This window comes from Spermophilus citellus (assembly GCF_964194105.1).
Source record: "Spermophilus citellus genome assembly, chromosome: 4".
Classification (NCBI taxonomy): Eukaryota; Metazoa; Chordata; class Mammalia; order Rodentia; family Sciuridae; genus Spermophilus; species Spermophilus citellus.
In genome coordinates, this window is record NC_138185.1 from 109,472,157 (window position 1) to 109,486,201 (window position 14,045).

A 14,045-nucleotide genomic window follows, 5' to 3' on the forward strand; every position below is an offset into this window, starting at 1 on the left:
ATATTACAGGTCTACCAGGAATCTACTGAATTGTAAGTTGATCTTGTAACCAGTAGAATATTAATTAACTTGAAGTCTTAATTATGTATCTGTCTCCCTCATAGCTCTCCCTAACCCGGTGTCCAAATATAAAAATATCTGAGCCTTGTTCTAATGTTTTATCAGTTGCTTGTGTGTCATCTAGGTTTTTTATCTTAAAATCTTCCAAAAATTCTTGTTTCCTTGTAATATACAAGCCTTTTGTTAATTTTTCTTGCCTTTGTACAGTGGCTAAAACTTCTAGAGCAGTATTGAAGAATGGGGGCTAGAGCGGCATTTCTCCCAGGTTTCCCCAGTTACACAATCCTGGGTTCTCCCTGGAGGAGGAGGCCCCAGGAAGCAGCAAGCTCCTTAAGATAGATCATTGGTCAGAAATCTGAACCCTCAGCCCAAGCAAAGCCTGGGGAATTCGGAGGTCTGGAGCCTGCGGCGGCACTTGGGACTCACCCCTTGGGTGTGCACAATCAGGGACAGCTACCAGCTTTGGTGCCGGGTACTGCTCCAGGAGTGGGGCTTGGATGGGGAGGGGGCTTCCCTTCTGCCCGAGCCAGCTGGTGGGGGGCGGCTGCTGCAGGTCTCCTGGTCTGTGCAAGCTTTGGCTCTGATTCCTGGGGACCCACCAGCCCCTGACAAAGGGTTGGCCGCGCCAGGCGGGTGGGATCCGCGATGCTTTGCTTCAGGCACCGCCTTGGGAGCCACTAAGTGTGGCGCTGGAATTCTGGGTGTGGCTGCCCTAGCTGGACGAGGAACCTTGGGCTTCCCAGCTTTTTTCAAGGCAGGAGCAGCAAATAGATTTGTGATTGATGCCTGTGCGTCTGTCTGAGAGGTGGAGGTAGGGCAGGTGAGGGTGGCTTGAACAAAGGTGGAGGACAGCCCCTGCCCTCTCCCCTACTTCAAAAAACACCCTGTGGGAACCAGGAAAGACGATCCCATCGCTTGTCTGTGGTGTGTGTCAGGGGTGGGGGGGGGATTGTTGTTAGTGTGTGTGTGTGTGTGTGTGTGTGTGTGTGTGTGTGTTTGTTTTACTGCAGGTTGAACCCAGGGTTGCTGTACCACTGAAATACGTCCCCAACCCTTTTTATGCTTTATTTTGAGAGAGGATCTAAGTTGCTGAGGCTGGCCTCGAAATGGCAACCCTCCTGCCTCAGCCTCGTGAACATCTGGGATTATAGGTGTGTCCCACCAGGCCAGCGACTTCGGTGGTCTTTTGCTGGGAAGGAGGGAGAGGCAGGATTTGAGGTTGGTGTGGCACCGAGGTGGCTTGTGACGGGTTTCATTGTGCAGTATCCTCACTTGTGGTCAGAGGCTTGTCCTCACTGCCCATCCCCTGGAGGCAGTCCCCACCTGGGAGGAAGGAAAAAGGAGTAGTCTTTGCTAAAGTTATCCATCCACTAGCTAAATTCGGTGACTGCCTTTCACTCCTGCTATTACTTGGCCACAGCAAACTTCTACACTGCTTTCCCACTCCTTCTTTTAAACACCCCTTTGGTTTCCATAACAACCTATACAGCTGAATTTGTTGCAACTTTTTAGGTCACTGTTTCTTAATCTCTTCCACACAATCTCTGTGTGGTTCTTCTGGTTCCAGGTTTCTCTCCTTCTCCTCCTCCTCCTCCTCCTCATTTTCATTGAGATGTAATTCACAAACCATAAAATTCACACACATCTCTCTCTCTCTCTCTCTCTCTCTCTCTCTCTCTCTCTCTCTCTCTCTCTCCCTCTCTCTCTCTCTCTCGCTCTCTTATTTATTTATTTAGCTGTGCTAGGAATGGAACCCAGGTCCTTGCACATGCTATTCACAAGTTCTTCCAATGAACCACACCCTCAGCTTCTCATCTTTTCAAAGTATCCATTTCAGTGGTGTTTAATATATTCACAAAGTCGTGTAACCATGACTCCTCATTCCAGAACATTTTTGTCATCCCCAAGAAGAAACTATATGTACTATTGGAAGTCACTTCCCATGTTCCCCTTCCTGCAATCCTCAGTAATTACCAATCTACTTTCTGTCTGGATTTGCCCATTTTCATGTTTCCTGTATATGCAACCATATGATGTGTAGTCATTTGTGATTGGCTTCCTTCATGTACCTTAATGTTTTTAAGGTTTGTGTTGTAGAATGGGTCACTACTTCATTTATTTTAAGGCTGAGAAGAAATATCATATTTTGTTTATTTCTTCAGCAATTGATGAGTGTTTGAGTTGTTTCTTCTTTTTGGCTATTATATATAGTGCTGCAATGTGCATTTGTGCATAATTTTTTCTTTTTTTCTTCTTTTTTTTTTTTTGGCAAAAGGGTATTGGGAGGGGTGCTGGAGTTGGTTCAGTGATAGAGCACTTGCCTGGCGTGTATGAGGCCCTGGGTTTGATCCTCAGCACCACATGTAAATAAATAAATAAATAAAAAGACTCATTGACAATTAAAAATATTTTTTTTAAAGGGGGTATTAGGGAATGAACCCATGGGGGCTCCACCACTGAGCTACATCCCCAGACTTTTTCAGTTTTATTTTGAGACAGGTCTTGCTATATTGCCCAGGCTCTCTTCAAATTTGCAATCCTCCTGCCTCAGGCTCCCAGGTCACTGGGATTACAGACCTGTGCTACCATGCTTGGCTGTGCATACTATATTGTGTGGACATATGTTTTTAATTCTCTTGGGTAAATACTTAGGGGTGGAATTGCTGGGTCATGTAATAACTCTGTTTAATTATTTGAGGAACCAACAAACTGGTTTTCAAAGCAACTGTACCATTTTACATTCCCTCCAGCGATGTATGAGGGTTCCAATTTCTTTACATCCTAACACCTGTTGTTGATTATGGTCTTCAAGGAGGAGGTATGCAGAAGCATCTCCTGTGATTTTGACTTCCTTTCCCAACATCATTAGTGATGTCAAGCATCTTTCTATGTGTTCATTGTCTATTTAATATCTTCTTTGGAGAAATTTTCATTCAAATGTGTTCATTTTTAATTGGATTATTTGTTTTTATTGTTGAGTTGTCAGAGTTCTTTTAAAATTGTGGCTTAATAACCATATATAACAAACTTTACCATCTTAATACTTTTAAGTATGCATTTTAGTGTTAAGTACTTTCACATTGTTGTGTATCCAATCTCCAGAACATTTTCATATTGCAAATCTGAAATTCTATACCCATAGACAACTTCTCCTTTCCCTCCTTCCTCAGCCCTTGGCATCCAGCATTCTTTTGGTTTCTATGATTTTTTTTTTCTTGGTGGTGCTTGGGATTAACCCAGGAACTCATGCATGTGAGGGAAACACTCTCCCAACTTGCCTATATCCCCAGCCCAGTTTCTATGAATTTGACCAGGTACCTGGTGAAAGTGAAATCAAACAGTATATGTCTTTTTTTTTTTTTTTTGTACCAAGGGTTGAACCCAGGAGTGCTTAACCACTGAGCCACATCCCCAGCCTTTTTTATATTTTATATAGAGACAGGGTTTCACTAAGTTCCTTAGAGCCTCACTTAGTTGCTGAGGCTGGCTTTGAACTTGCAATCCTCCTGCCTCAGCCTCCCGAGCAGCTGGGATTACAGGCATGCACTCAGTGCCTGGCTGCATTTGTCTATTTGTGGGTAGTTTATTTCATTTAGCATAAGGTCCTCAAGGTTGTTAAAGTTTTCTATATATCTTGGATATTAGTCTTTTATCAAACCTATGATTTGCAGATATTTTCTTCCATTCTTTGGTTATCTTTTCTGGTTATCTTTTCTAATGATATTAGTAGCAAAAAAAGAAATTCTGATGAAGTCCCATTTATCTGCTCTTTTTCTCCCATTTCTTGTGCTTTTGGTGTCATATCAAAGAGACCATTGCCTAATGGTTTTCGAAGACTCACACCTATGTTTTCTTCTAAGAGTTTTATAGCTTTTGCTTTGACATTTTGGTGTTAATTTTTCTATATGGTGTAAGATAAGGGTCTGCCTTCATTCTTTTTCATGTGAATGTCCAGCTGTGCCAGTACCATTTGTTGAAAGATTATTCTTTCCCCCCCATTGTTTGGCATTCTTGTAGATAGCTTCTCTTCTCTGTGCCTACTTTCCTGGAGGAATCTTACTAGCTTGTATTCCCATTGGGCCACTAACTTAGAAATCTGTCCCTCTAGCTTAGACTTTTCTTTGGAGCTCCTCAGTCATATAGGACTTGACATCCATATAAGTGATATCTTCACTTCAATGTATCTCCCACTTGTTCAAAACTGAGTTTGTGGTTCTTTCCTCCAAACATGCTCCTCTTCCAGGTATTGTCCCCTGTTGTATCTCAGCAAGATGGCCCAGTACCCTACTCGCTTAAGCCAGGTATCTTCTAGAGTCATACTTAACACTCTCTCCGTTTCACCCCACATCCAACTGATCACTGAGTCAGGTAGATTCCATTTGGAAATAATCTCCTTAATCCATCATGGCCCTCCATCCCCACTGCTACCCAGTCCTAGAAATCATCTGTCTGCTGCTAGGCTACAGGCTCCTAACTGATTTGTCTCCATGGGAACAAAGGATGAGAGAGTTACACAGTGGATCCCACGTGTCTATCACTTGGCTACAGTAACCTGCAACGTAAGGTCGTCTCTGTTTTATCAGCATTTACCCCCCCCCCGCCCCCGCCGTCCCACTTCTGTTGGATTACTTTTATTTGTTTATTTTTGGGCTACTGGGAATCAAACCCTGGGGCACTCTATCACAGAGCTACATGCTAGTTCTTTTTTTTTTGTTTGTTTTCGGAGGACACAACATCTTGGTTTGTATGTGGTGCTGAGGATTGAACCCAAGTCGCACGCATGCCAGGCGAGCGCACTACCACTTGAGCCACATCCCCAGCCCTACATCCCTAGTTCTTTATATTTTCTCTTGAAACAGGATCTCCCTAAGTTGCCCAGGTTGGTCTCCAACTTGTGATCCTCCTGCATCAATCTCCCAAGTTGCTATGATCACAAGCACGCACCATGGGCCTGACTTCTGTTGGATTACTTTGAAGCAAATCTGTACATCAGTGCATTTTTAACATACAATGTTGATACTACACTTCCCTGTTTAAACCCATCTTTTCATTAATTCCCTGTTACTTGTAAGACAATGACCAAAACCCTTAACTGGGGCCCCAAGGGCCCTGCATGATCTGGCCCCAGCAACCTCGGCAGCCTCATTGCTCACTGCTTCACTACTCACCTGTACTCTCCAAACACAAAGGCCTTGTTTATGGACATCATACATGTCCTGCACATTTGGCCTCAGAGCCTTTGCATGTGATAACCCTCTACAGTGACCCCTCTCCAATTGTCATTTTCCATCTGGTTAGCATTCATTGGCTATCCGCTCAAATATTGTTCTTTAGAAAAGTCTTCCTGCTTCCCAGGGTTGAGTCAGGACTCTGATAGAAGCCCTTCTAGGACCCTGTGCTTTTCCTTCATTGTATATATTACACCATTATAATTATGCATTGGTTTATGTAAATATTTGTTTCATGTCTGCCTCTCCCAGCAGACATGTTGCAGACAGTAACTTGCCTTACCTCCTAGTACACATAACGCTTGCCCAGATCTGAGAAAAGAGCAGGCATTCAATTGCTACTTGTAGAAGGAAGGTAGAAAGGAGAGAGGCTGGCAGTTCTCTGAGGACCAAGCTCCTGCCAGCCTCTCGTGGGAGAGGAGTTTTTCTGACCACACAGGACTGGTGGCCATATGTAGCTCAACCCATTCCTGGTCTCTGCTTCCTTCCCCTCAGACATTTGTTTTCCCTCTTGTGCTGAGATTTTCTTCCCTCTTTGCAAAGGAGTAACTGAGGCCCAGAAAGAGAGTGTGGCTTACTCAGGGACCCTCAGCCAGTGAGGCACCATTCCAAGCCTGCCCTGTCCTCCACCCCTACCCCTGGGCTCTTTCAGGACCCAAGAGCATTCATACTTGCCTGTGGTCCCGAGGACAGCCTGGTGGTCCACAGAGCCACAGTAATTCTGAGATAGGTGTCCTAGGGTGGTTGGGTGGGGTATGCTGGATGGCATCCCCAGTGGACAGAGCTGACTTGTCCCCAGAGTAGCCACACCCCCTGGCAGCCCTGAGTGGCGGTGTCTGAGCAGTGGAGGCTGTCTGTGGGTCTCCCCCCTCATCAGAGTGGACACCAGGAGCACAGGAGTGCTCTGTTTCTTACTGAATGCGAGTCTGTTTTTAGACCTGAATGACAGGCTTCTTGTGTAGAAATGGCCAGGCCCCAAGTGGCCTGCCAAGAAAAAGTGGTCTGTCACCAGGCCCGGGGGTGCACGCTCAGACAGACGCTGCGATGGCAGTGGGCACTGTGGGCAAGGCCAGCCACAGGCAGGGCACTCTGCAGGCCAGCTGCCTGCTTGTCGATGTGTCTGGGCTCTGGAGGAGATCCTGGCTCCCCCCCCATACACCCGAGGAAAGCCTCCCGCTTTCAGCTGTTTGTCCCTGTCTGTCTCCCTGGTGACTGTGCTCACTCTGCAGGCCTTTGAGCTACTGGCAGGAGGGAGAGGCAGCAATTGCTGGACTTAAACCTCTGGAGGCAGGAGGAGAAGGGAGGGATCCTGAGCATGGCTGGGACTGAGCCATGCGGGTGCCTCCGGGCCCAAGGGGTGGGAAGCAGCCCCTGGTGTGACAGGTATGAAGGGCCTTCTCCCACTGGTTGCTGCTTCCGTGCGTTGCAGTCTCCAGGGAATGCAGGGCATGTGTGGAGTTTTGTAGGTGCAGTTGGGACCCAGAGGGGCCCTGGTCCTCGCTTCCCACAGGGAGATGCACCTCTAGGTATCCTTCCAGGAATCGGAGGCTCTTAGCTCTCAGTGGTGCTGGTGGGATGTGCAGCTAAGTGGGCAGGGTGAAGCTCATGGTCCACCCTGGACTGGACTGTGACCTCTCTCGGATCCTCACTGCAGTCCTGAAGATCTGCAGGTCAGATGTGGGAGCTCCCTCCCCAGCCCCATCTTATAGAGACACAGACTCAGAGTCAGGGGAAGTAAACCTGAGTGAGTCGCTCCCACTCCAGGTCTTGTGTCCATGTCTCGAGGGCCCATTGCTTCTAAACAAACGACACAGAGGAGCTTTTCAGCTGGGAGAGTTTTAGTCAATAAGTGGTTCTTGAGCACTTACTGAATGCCTGGTGCTGTGCGAGGCTATGGGGAATGAGAGGCAAATGGGACATAATCTGGTGGGGACACAGTGATAGAGTAGGCAGTGTAGACCCAAGATGTGTCTGAGCAGATAGTGTGTGGACTGGGAGGGAGGGTCAAGTCTCAGGAAAGAGGGGTCTTCTCTCTAGAGATTCAGGTCCTGCTTCAGGGAGGAGGTTTTGGAGTTGAGGACAGGGTTTCCGTCTTGGGCAAGAACAGCTAGCTCTACAGAGCTTAAGCACTTCAGCACCCCACCCCCAGAATTCCATCCCCACATGGAGCTGGGCCTCTCTAGTGTGCTTTGAGAACCCGGACCTGAGTAAGGAGGTCAAGGAGCAGGGAAAAGGGGGATTGAGCCCATTATCTAGGGGTAGTCTAGTCATCCAAGTGGCAAATGTCTGGGTGGACCAGATCTGGCTCTAGCAAGAAACCCACCAATGGTAGGAGGTGAGATCAGCTTTGCTCTCAGCTCCTCCAGCATCCACTAGAAGGAAGACCCAAAGGTTTCTGAGACGCCTGTAGGGAGGAGCTCTTGTTAGCACCAGAGCTCAAAGCGATCCTTGTTTAGCCTGAATCCACTTCCACCAAGGACTGGGCCAACCCACTCCCTCTTCTGAGCCATTCTCTCTCCCAATTTGTTTGATTCTTTGAGTAGAGAAGACTGGGAGAGGGGGGAGTTCTGATCTAGGGAACCCCAAACCCCAGAAGGGCCCCTGCATGGTCATCTCAGCCCAAGAGACATCCCTTTTGTCTGGAGTCTTTGGGGGAGAGTGAGGGCTTTGCCAGGGAAAGTCACAGGAAGGGTACAATTCCAGGTCCCTCAAATCGTCCAGCCTGTGCTACAGTGGAAAGAGTACTTCCTGCCAGACTGGAATATGGATCATCGCTTCGCACGGTCCCAGGTGTGTGCTCAGGAGCAAGGTGCTTTTCCTCTTGGGCCTGCTTTTCCATCTGTATAATAGGATGATGCCATCTCCCTTCAGAATGAGAGCTGAACTGAGGGTAGAGGGATCCATGAGCTAGATCTCTTTACCTTCCTTCTTTCTATGGGCCACCCCAGGAAGAAACATGGCTTCCTGGGCTAATGGGGCATGTCTTGATCTGAATACTTTCCTGAGTTTTCTGCTTGTCCTGGCCCTCAAGGCTCATGGTGGGTATGAACTTTTATAATTTATTTATTTATTTGTTGCTGGGAATGGAACCCAAGGCCTCATGCATGCCAGGCAAGTGCTCTACTGCTGAGCCACACCCCCAGCCCTCATGAAGGGTATGACTATGGCTGTGGCCCAGGCTTGGGTGTCAGACAGACCTCCTTGGAGCCCAAGCCTATATGGATGAGTCACTGAGCCCCTTCTGCCTCCATTCTCCACCATGGAGTGTGGGTGGTACCACTTGCTCTATGTTAGTTGCCTAAATGATGTCATCTACAGTGTGCCCTAGTTTGCAGTCTTTGGGTAAACCAGGCAAGGAGGTTTCTTGTTGGCTGCAAGTGCTGAGCACTGGAAGAAGAATTAGAAGTTAATGGGCAGCCAAGGAAAGCAGACCTCCTTTGCTATGTCCCAGACTCTGGGCTTGGACTGTGGCCCCCTGTCTTTATCTGCACCTTTCTCATTACCTCTTGCCTCTGGGTGCTCCCAGAGGTTCTGCTCCAGATCCACGAAGCTAGGTCCCCTGCCGTGCTCTCTCCTACCTGTTCGTTCTGGCTGCACATCTCTACATCTTGTGTTTCCCAGTTAGGATTCATTAGAAAGGGAATGTGATGGGTCAGCTCCTCTCACAGGAGGCTGCTGGTCAGCATGCATATGACTTGGTTTGGGTCTGCAACACACCTGTGGTTCTGTTCACTGTGGTCAGGGTCACTTATTAGGTCTTGTGAAAAGGGGTCTCCGGCCCTCCACATACGTCCTTCAACTCAAAGCTGCTCCAGGAAGTGAAGGGGAACAAATTAATATTCCAGTCTAGGTGTCCTCAGGCCCCTTCCTAAGAAGTTAGGTTTGTGACTACACAAAGCACATGTCCCTTCCTGAGCCCTTTGCGGTGGGATCTGAACAGAATGTCTGAATTGGGACCCAGTGAGTATCCTCCTGATTCCTCCACACCTGCTCACTAGCCCAGCCCCCCAACTATGGGAATTTCTCCCCCTTTTTAGTCAGTGGAAAGGGTGTAGCAGTTTTCCTAGATATGGAATGTCATCTTCGAAAAGAAAAAATGAAGTGCAACTTCTGTGTAAGTACAGAGATAGCAATTATAGGATTATTATTTTTTTTTAAAGAGAGAGTGAGAGAGGAGAGAGAGAGAGAGAGAATTTTTAATATTTATCTTTTAGTTCTCGGTGGACACAACATCTTTGTTGGTATGTGGTGCTGAGGATCAAACCCGGGCCGCACGCACGCCAGCCGAGCGCGCTACCGCTTGAGCCACATCCCCAGCCCTATAGGATTATTTTTGCAAAGGAAGGAAATTACTTTTTACTCTCAATTTTCGGTGTGTTGATGATAAACCTGACTCTGTCCACCTCATCCTAGCTAACCCTCAGGGGAGGTTTATTAACTAGTTTCTGGCCTGTGTGTCAGGACTGTGATTTTTGAAAGAACATAATGTGGCTCAGAGTTGACCTCTGATATGTGGGAAAGCTGTCTTGTCACTTCCTTAGCACAACCCAGGACATGGGCTACATGGGCTTAACAGACAAAGGAAATCTGTATTAACAAGAGGATGCCCTGCCTGAGCACAATGGAAGGCTCAGGATGATCAGTACCTGAGGTCCTGGCCTCAGAGAGGTACAGTATGCTTTTCCCTCTGAGCCACAAAGAAGGAGGAGGCAGAACTTTTCTAGTGGTTTCATTTTTTTTTGTTTTGTTTGTTTTTTAGTTGTTTTTTAATAGTTCTTTTATTTTTTTAAAGAGAGAGAGAGAATTTTAATATTTATTTTTCAGTTTTCGGCGGACACAACATCTTTGTTGGTATGTGGTGCTGAGGATCGAACCCAGGCCGCACGCATGCCAGGCGAGCGCGCTACCGCTTGAGCCACATCCCCAGCCCCTGTTTTTTAGTTGTTGATAGACTTTTATTTTATTCATTATATATGGTGTTGAGAATTGAATCCAGTGCCTCACATATGCCAGGCAATTGCGTGACCACTGAGCCCCAGCCCCAGCCCCTCTAGTGGTTTCTTAACGCTGGCTCTGGGTTCACATCACTTGGGAGCCTTTAAAAGCCTCAAGCTAAACATACATCTGCCTTGTGACCCAGCAATTCCAGTCCAAAGTGTTTGCCCAGGAAAATGAACACTTGTGCTTACAAGAGTGGTACTAGAGTTTTCATTCCACTTTCATAACAGGCAAAAACTGGAAAGTGCTCATGTGCCTCAATGGCAAACACAAAAATTGTATACCCAATCAAAGGAATTGTAAATCCTAGTGAAATCACACACTTCACAATCACACAAAACTGTGATTCTTTCAAACACATAGCTGAGTCAAAGCAGCCACATAAAAGAGTGTGTAGGTATAATTCTGTTTACATAAAGTCCCCAAAGAGGCAAAGGCAATCTCTGTTGGAAATCAGGATGATGGTTTTCCCTGGAATTTGAGGGGACAGGCAGTGAAACTAGAGAGAGGAGGAGGAGGTTCTGGGGGACTGGTCCCTGGGTATGTGTTCATTTTTGAGATGCATTTAATTATATGTGCACTTTTCTATATTTAAATTAACTTTAATAACAACTTAAAAATATATAGTCACTAAATGCTACCCCCAGAGATTCTGATATAACTGGTTGGAAACAGGACTCAAGCATCTCTCTCTCTCTCTCTTTTTTTTCCCCCCTAAAAAGACTTGCAGGTAATTTTTTAGTTGTAGATGGTCATAATACCTTTATTTTATTTATTTATTTTTATGCTGTGTTGAGGATCGACCCCATTGCCTCACATGTGCTAGGCAAGTGCTCTACCACTGAGCTACAGCCCCAGGCCCTTTGCCGGTGATCCTACTGTGAATCCAGCCAGCTCCACGTTAGTGCTAACAGGAGAGTGGGTACCTTTTCTCTGTGAGGAAGGAGGTGAGCTGTGTGCTGAGTGGGAGGTAAGGAAGGAATGAGGAGACCTGGGGAGCATTTAGACCACCCTAGAGGGAGGAACCCCAAATCTAGGCAGCTGAACCTCAGCTTTCGAAGCTCTATTCTTGTGTCTGGATGGCTGCTTCCATTGTTTGTGGGTTTGTAATCTCAGGGGTCTGTGCTAAAATGCATTTTTTTATTTTTCTGGTTTTTTTTTTTTTTTTTTTTTTTGTACTGGAGATTGAGTCGAGGGATGTGTAACCACTGAGTTGGATCCCAAGATCTTTTTATTTTTTTTATTTTGAGACAGGGTCTCACTAAACTGCTTAGGGCCCCACTATGTCACTGAGGCTGGCCTGGAACTTGCAGTCCTCCTGCCTTAGCCTCCCAAGTTGCTGGGATTGTAGACACAATTGTAGATTGTGCCTGGCTATGATGCATTTTTTTGTTGTTGTTTGGAGAATAGTGCTGTTTTCAGATCTCACCCTGGAGATCACAGAGGCCTAATGTCCTGGCTGGCTGTGGGAGAGCTGGCTGCGGGAGAGGTGGAGCTGGCCCTGGGTATGACCTGTAAGATGCTCTTGTATTTCAGATGTCCATGAGAAGTCAACGTGGGAGAGTGTGGGCATCTCCCTGGGGGAGGAGAAGCCCCAGGGGATGACCCTGCTGCCACTTGTAGAGAAGGCCACTCTGTCTCAGGCTGCCAGGCCTGACTGGGGTTTTTGCTTCAGTGGTGGCCACAGGCATTGCTACTGCCAAAGGCATCCTGGGTCCTGGAGGGAGGTCTGTCCTAGGTTAGGGAGAGCTGGGTGTGGGGAGCAGGCTATGCACAGACAGCCAACAGGAGGGAAGCCACATGGACACTGCAGTGGACACCAGAGAGGTCCAAATGGCACTTTCTTTCTTTTTTTTTTAATATTTATTTTTCAGGTGTAGATGGACACAACACAATGCCTTTATTTTTATGTGGTGCTGAGGATTGAACCCGGGTCCTGCCCGTGCTAGGCGAGCACTCTACTGCTGAGCCACAATCCCAGCCCCCAACTGGCACTTTCACCGAAACACCCCAGTCCGTCTGGATCACTTTCTCCTGATACCTCCCACCTGAGTTTCCCCTTTGATCCCTCAACCAGTGTGGGTTGAGTACCTCATGGTGCAGCCCAGAGCTCCTGGAGGGAAGAGTCCAGTTTTGGTGACCCTGCCAGCTCCTGTCCATTTCTCCCTCCTTCTTTCCTGCTGGGTGTCAGACATTCTTTGTGTCCCTTTCACTCTTACTGCCTTGCTTCTCTCTCTTTTCTCTTTGGGTACTGTTTTCTCTTTCTCTCTGTCCTTCCTACCTTCATTCATTTAGCAAACACTGGCTGTGTGCTGGGGATGCAGAAATGTAGCAGACACGCCCCTGCAGGAGCTCAGAGTCTGGGGGAGGCAGATGAGTAAGCAGACAAGTGCTGGGGCAGCAGCATGCAGGAGGGACAAGGGACCACGGAGGAGGGAGTAAGCTGCAGCTTTGCTGGAGGAAACCAAGGAAGGTTTCACAGAGGAGGTGACATTTGCTTTCCATAGGACCAGGAATTTCCCAGGTAGATAGGCATGGTAAGGGATTCCAGGTAGAGCCCTGTGAAGGGTGCCTGGGGCTGCATGGGAGGGAGTGGCAAGATGTGAGGAAGTGGAGGGGAACTGCAAGGCAGTGGGCAGGAGAGGGCAGGGTCAGAGCTGGCCCAGAAGGCCCTGCTGGTAGTGTGGCTGTACCTGAGAGAGGCGGGTGTGTAAGAGCGAGGTATGTTGGGGCAGGTGTTGTTAGGGAGCTGTTGCCAGCATCCAGGAAAAAGACAAGAGCAGCCTGGGCTTGCCTGGTGTAGCAGGAATGGAGAAACAAAGATGATCCTGTGGTTAAGGAGTGGCAAGGCTGTGGAGGCCAGGTGGGGGTGGGAGAAGAATGAGTAAAGACTTTGGCTGGGTATCTGTGTGGATGGTGGAGTCTTCCGTGGATATTGGGGCTCAGAGGAAGCAGGTTTTGGGGGATGAGGCTGAGTCCACTTAGATGGATGCATCTAGATGGCAGGGGATAAAGAGTCAAGGTTGGAGATGGAGATTTGGGGGTGTCTGCCAGGTGGCAGTATTTTGATCCTGGGGGAGGCACGGAGAGCAGAGTGCATAAGGCAGGTGCTCTGCGCAGTCTGATCCATGAGATCTGCGGGAGCCTTGCATCTCTAGGTCCCCTACTCACTGTGCCTCTCCCTCTCCTCCTCCTTCTCTTGACATCTCCCATCTAGTGCTGGCTGCCTATCCCCACCCCTTCCTGTAGGGCGGGCCCCATACCAGGCTCCTGGTATGGGGCCCGCCCTACAGGCTCAATAAGTATTTGTGGAAGGAATAGAGTGGGCCGGTGGCCCGAGTCCCACACCAGCCAGTGGGGCTTGGGACAGCCAGACTCTGCCATGCCTTCCTATAAGCTGTCCTGTGTTTGGACCAGAGCTCAGCAGTGGAAAGGACCTCATATGAATTTTTCAGTCTTGAGTCCTCCCTTTCATGTTAAAAAGGCTGCCATTCCCCTGCTACATCCCCTTCATAACTGTAATTACTTTTGTAGTTTTGACTGAAAAAAATAAATGTAATTTCAGGATCCCGCACCCTATATTAACTCCACAGTTTAAACGTGGGGTTAGGTTGGGATGGGATGGATGGCTAGAAGCTATGGTTTATGACTCAGGAGGTATATGACCCAACTGGCTATGGGGGGAGTGTTCATAGGAGGAAGGGAAATGGACAGAGGCTGCCAGCAGTCTGGGGGCCTAGGCTAAGCTTATGCTCTTGA

At 47.8% G+C, this 14,045-nt stretch overlaps 1 protein-coding gene across 3 annotated transcripts in view; it reads left to right on the forward strand.

Annotated features, from left to right (window-relative positions):
• GRAMD2A (GRAM domain containing 2A) overlaps positions 1-14,045 on the forward strand; it is a gene marked incomplete at its 3' end in the record, with an annotated part of 33,886 nt that overhangs the window by 9,698 nt on the left and 10,143 nt on the right. The window contains exons 1-2 of one of the 3 annotated variants that reach the window (XM_081292974.1): positions 6,563-6,671; positions 7,992-8,078. The exons of 1 other annotated variant lie outside the window; for it this stretch is intronic. In XM_081292974.1, the coding sequence (XP_081149100.1) occupies positions 6,604-6,671; positions 7,992-8,078 (155 nt within the window). In that variant the 5' untranslated portion in view covers positions 6,563-6,603. Of the gene's footprint in view, positions 1-9; positions 33-6,562; positions 6,672-7,991; positions 8,079-14,045 lie in introns of those variants that run through there. One more of the 3 variants, XM_081292976.1, reaches the window with a different exon arrangement.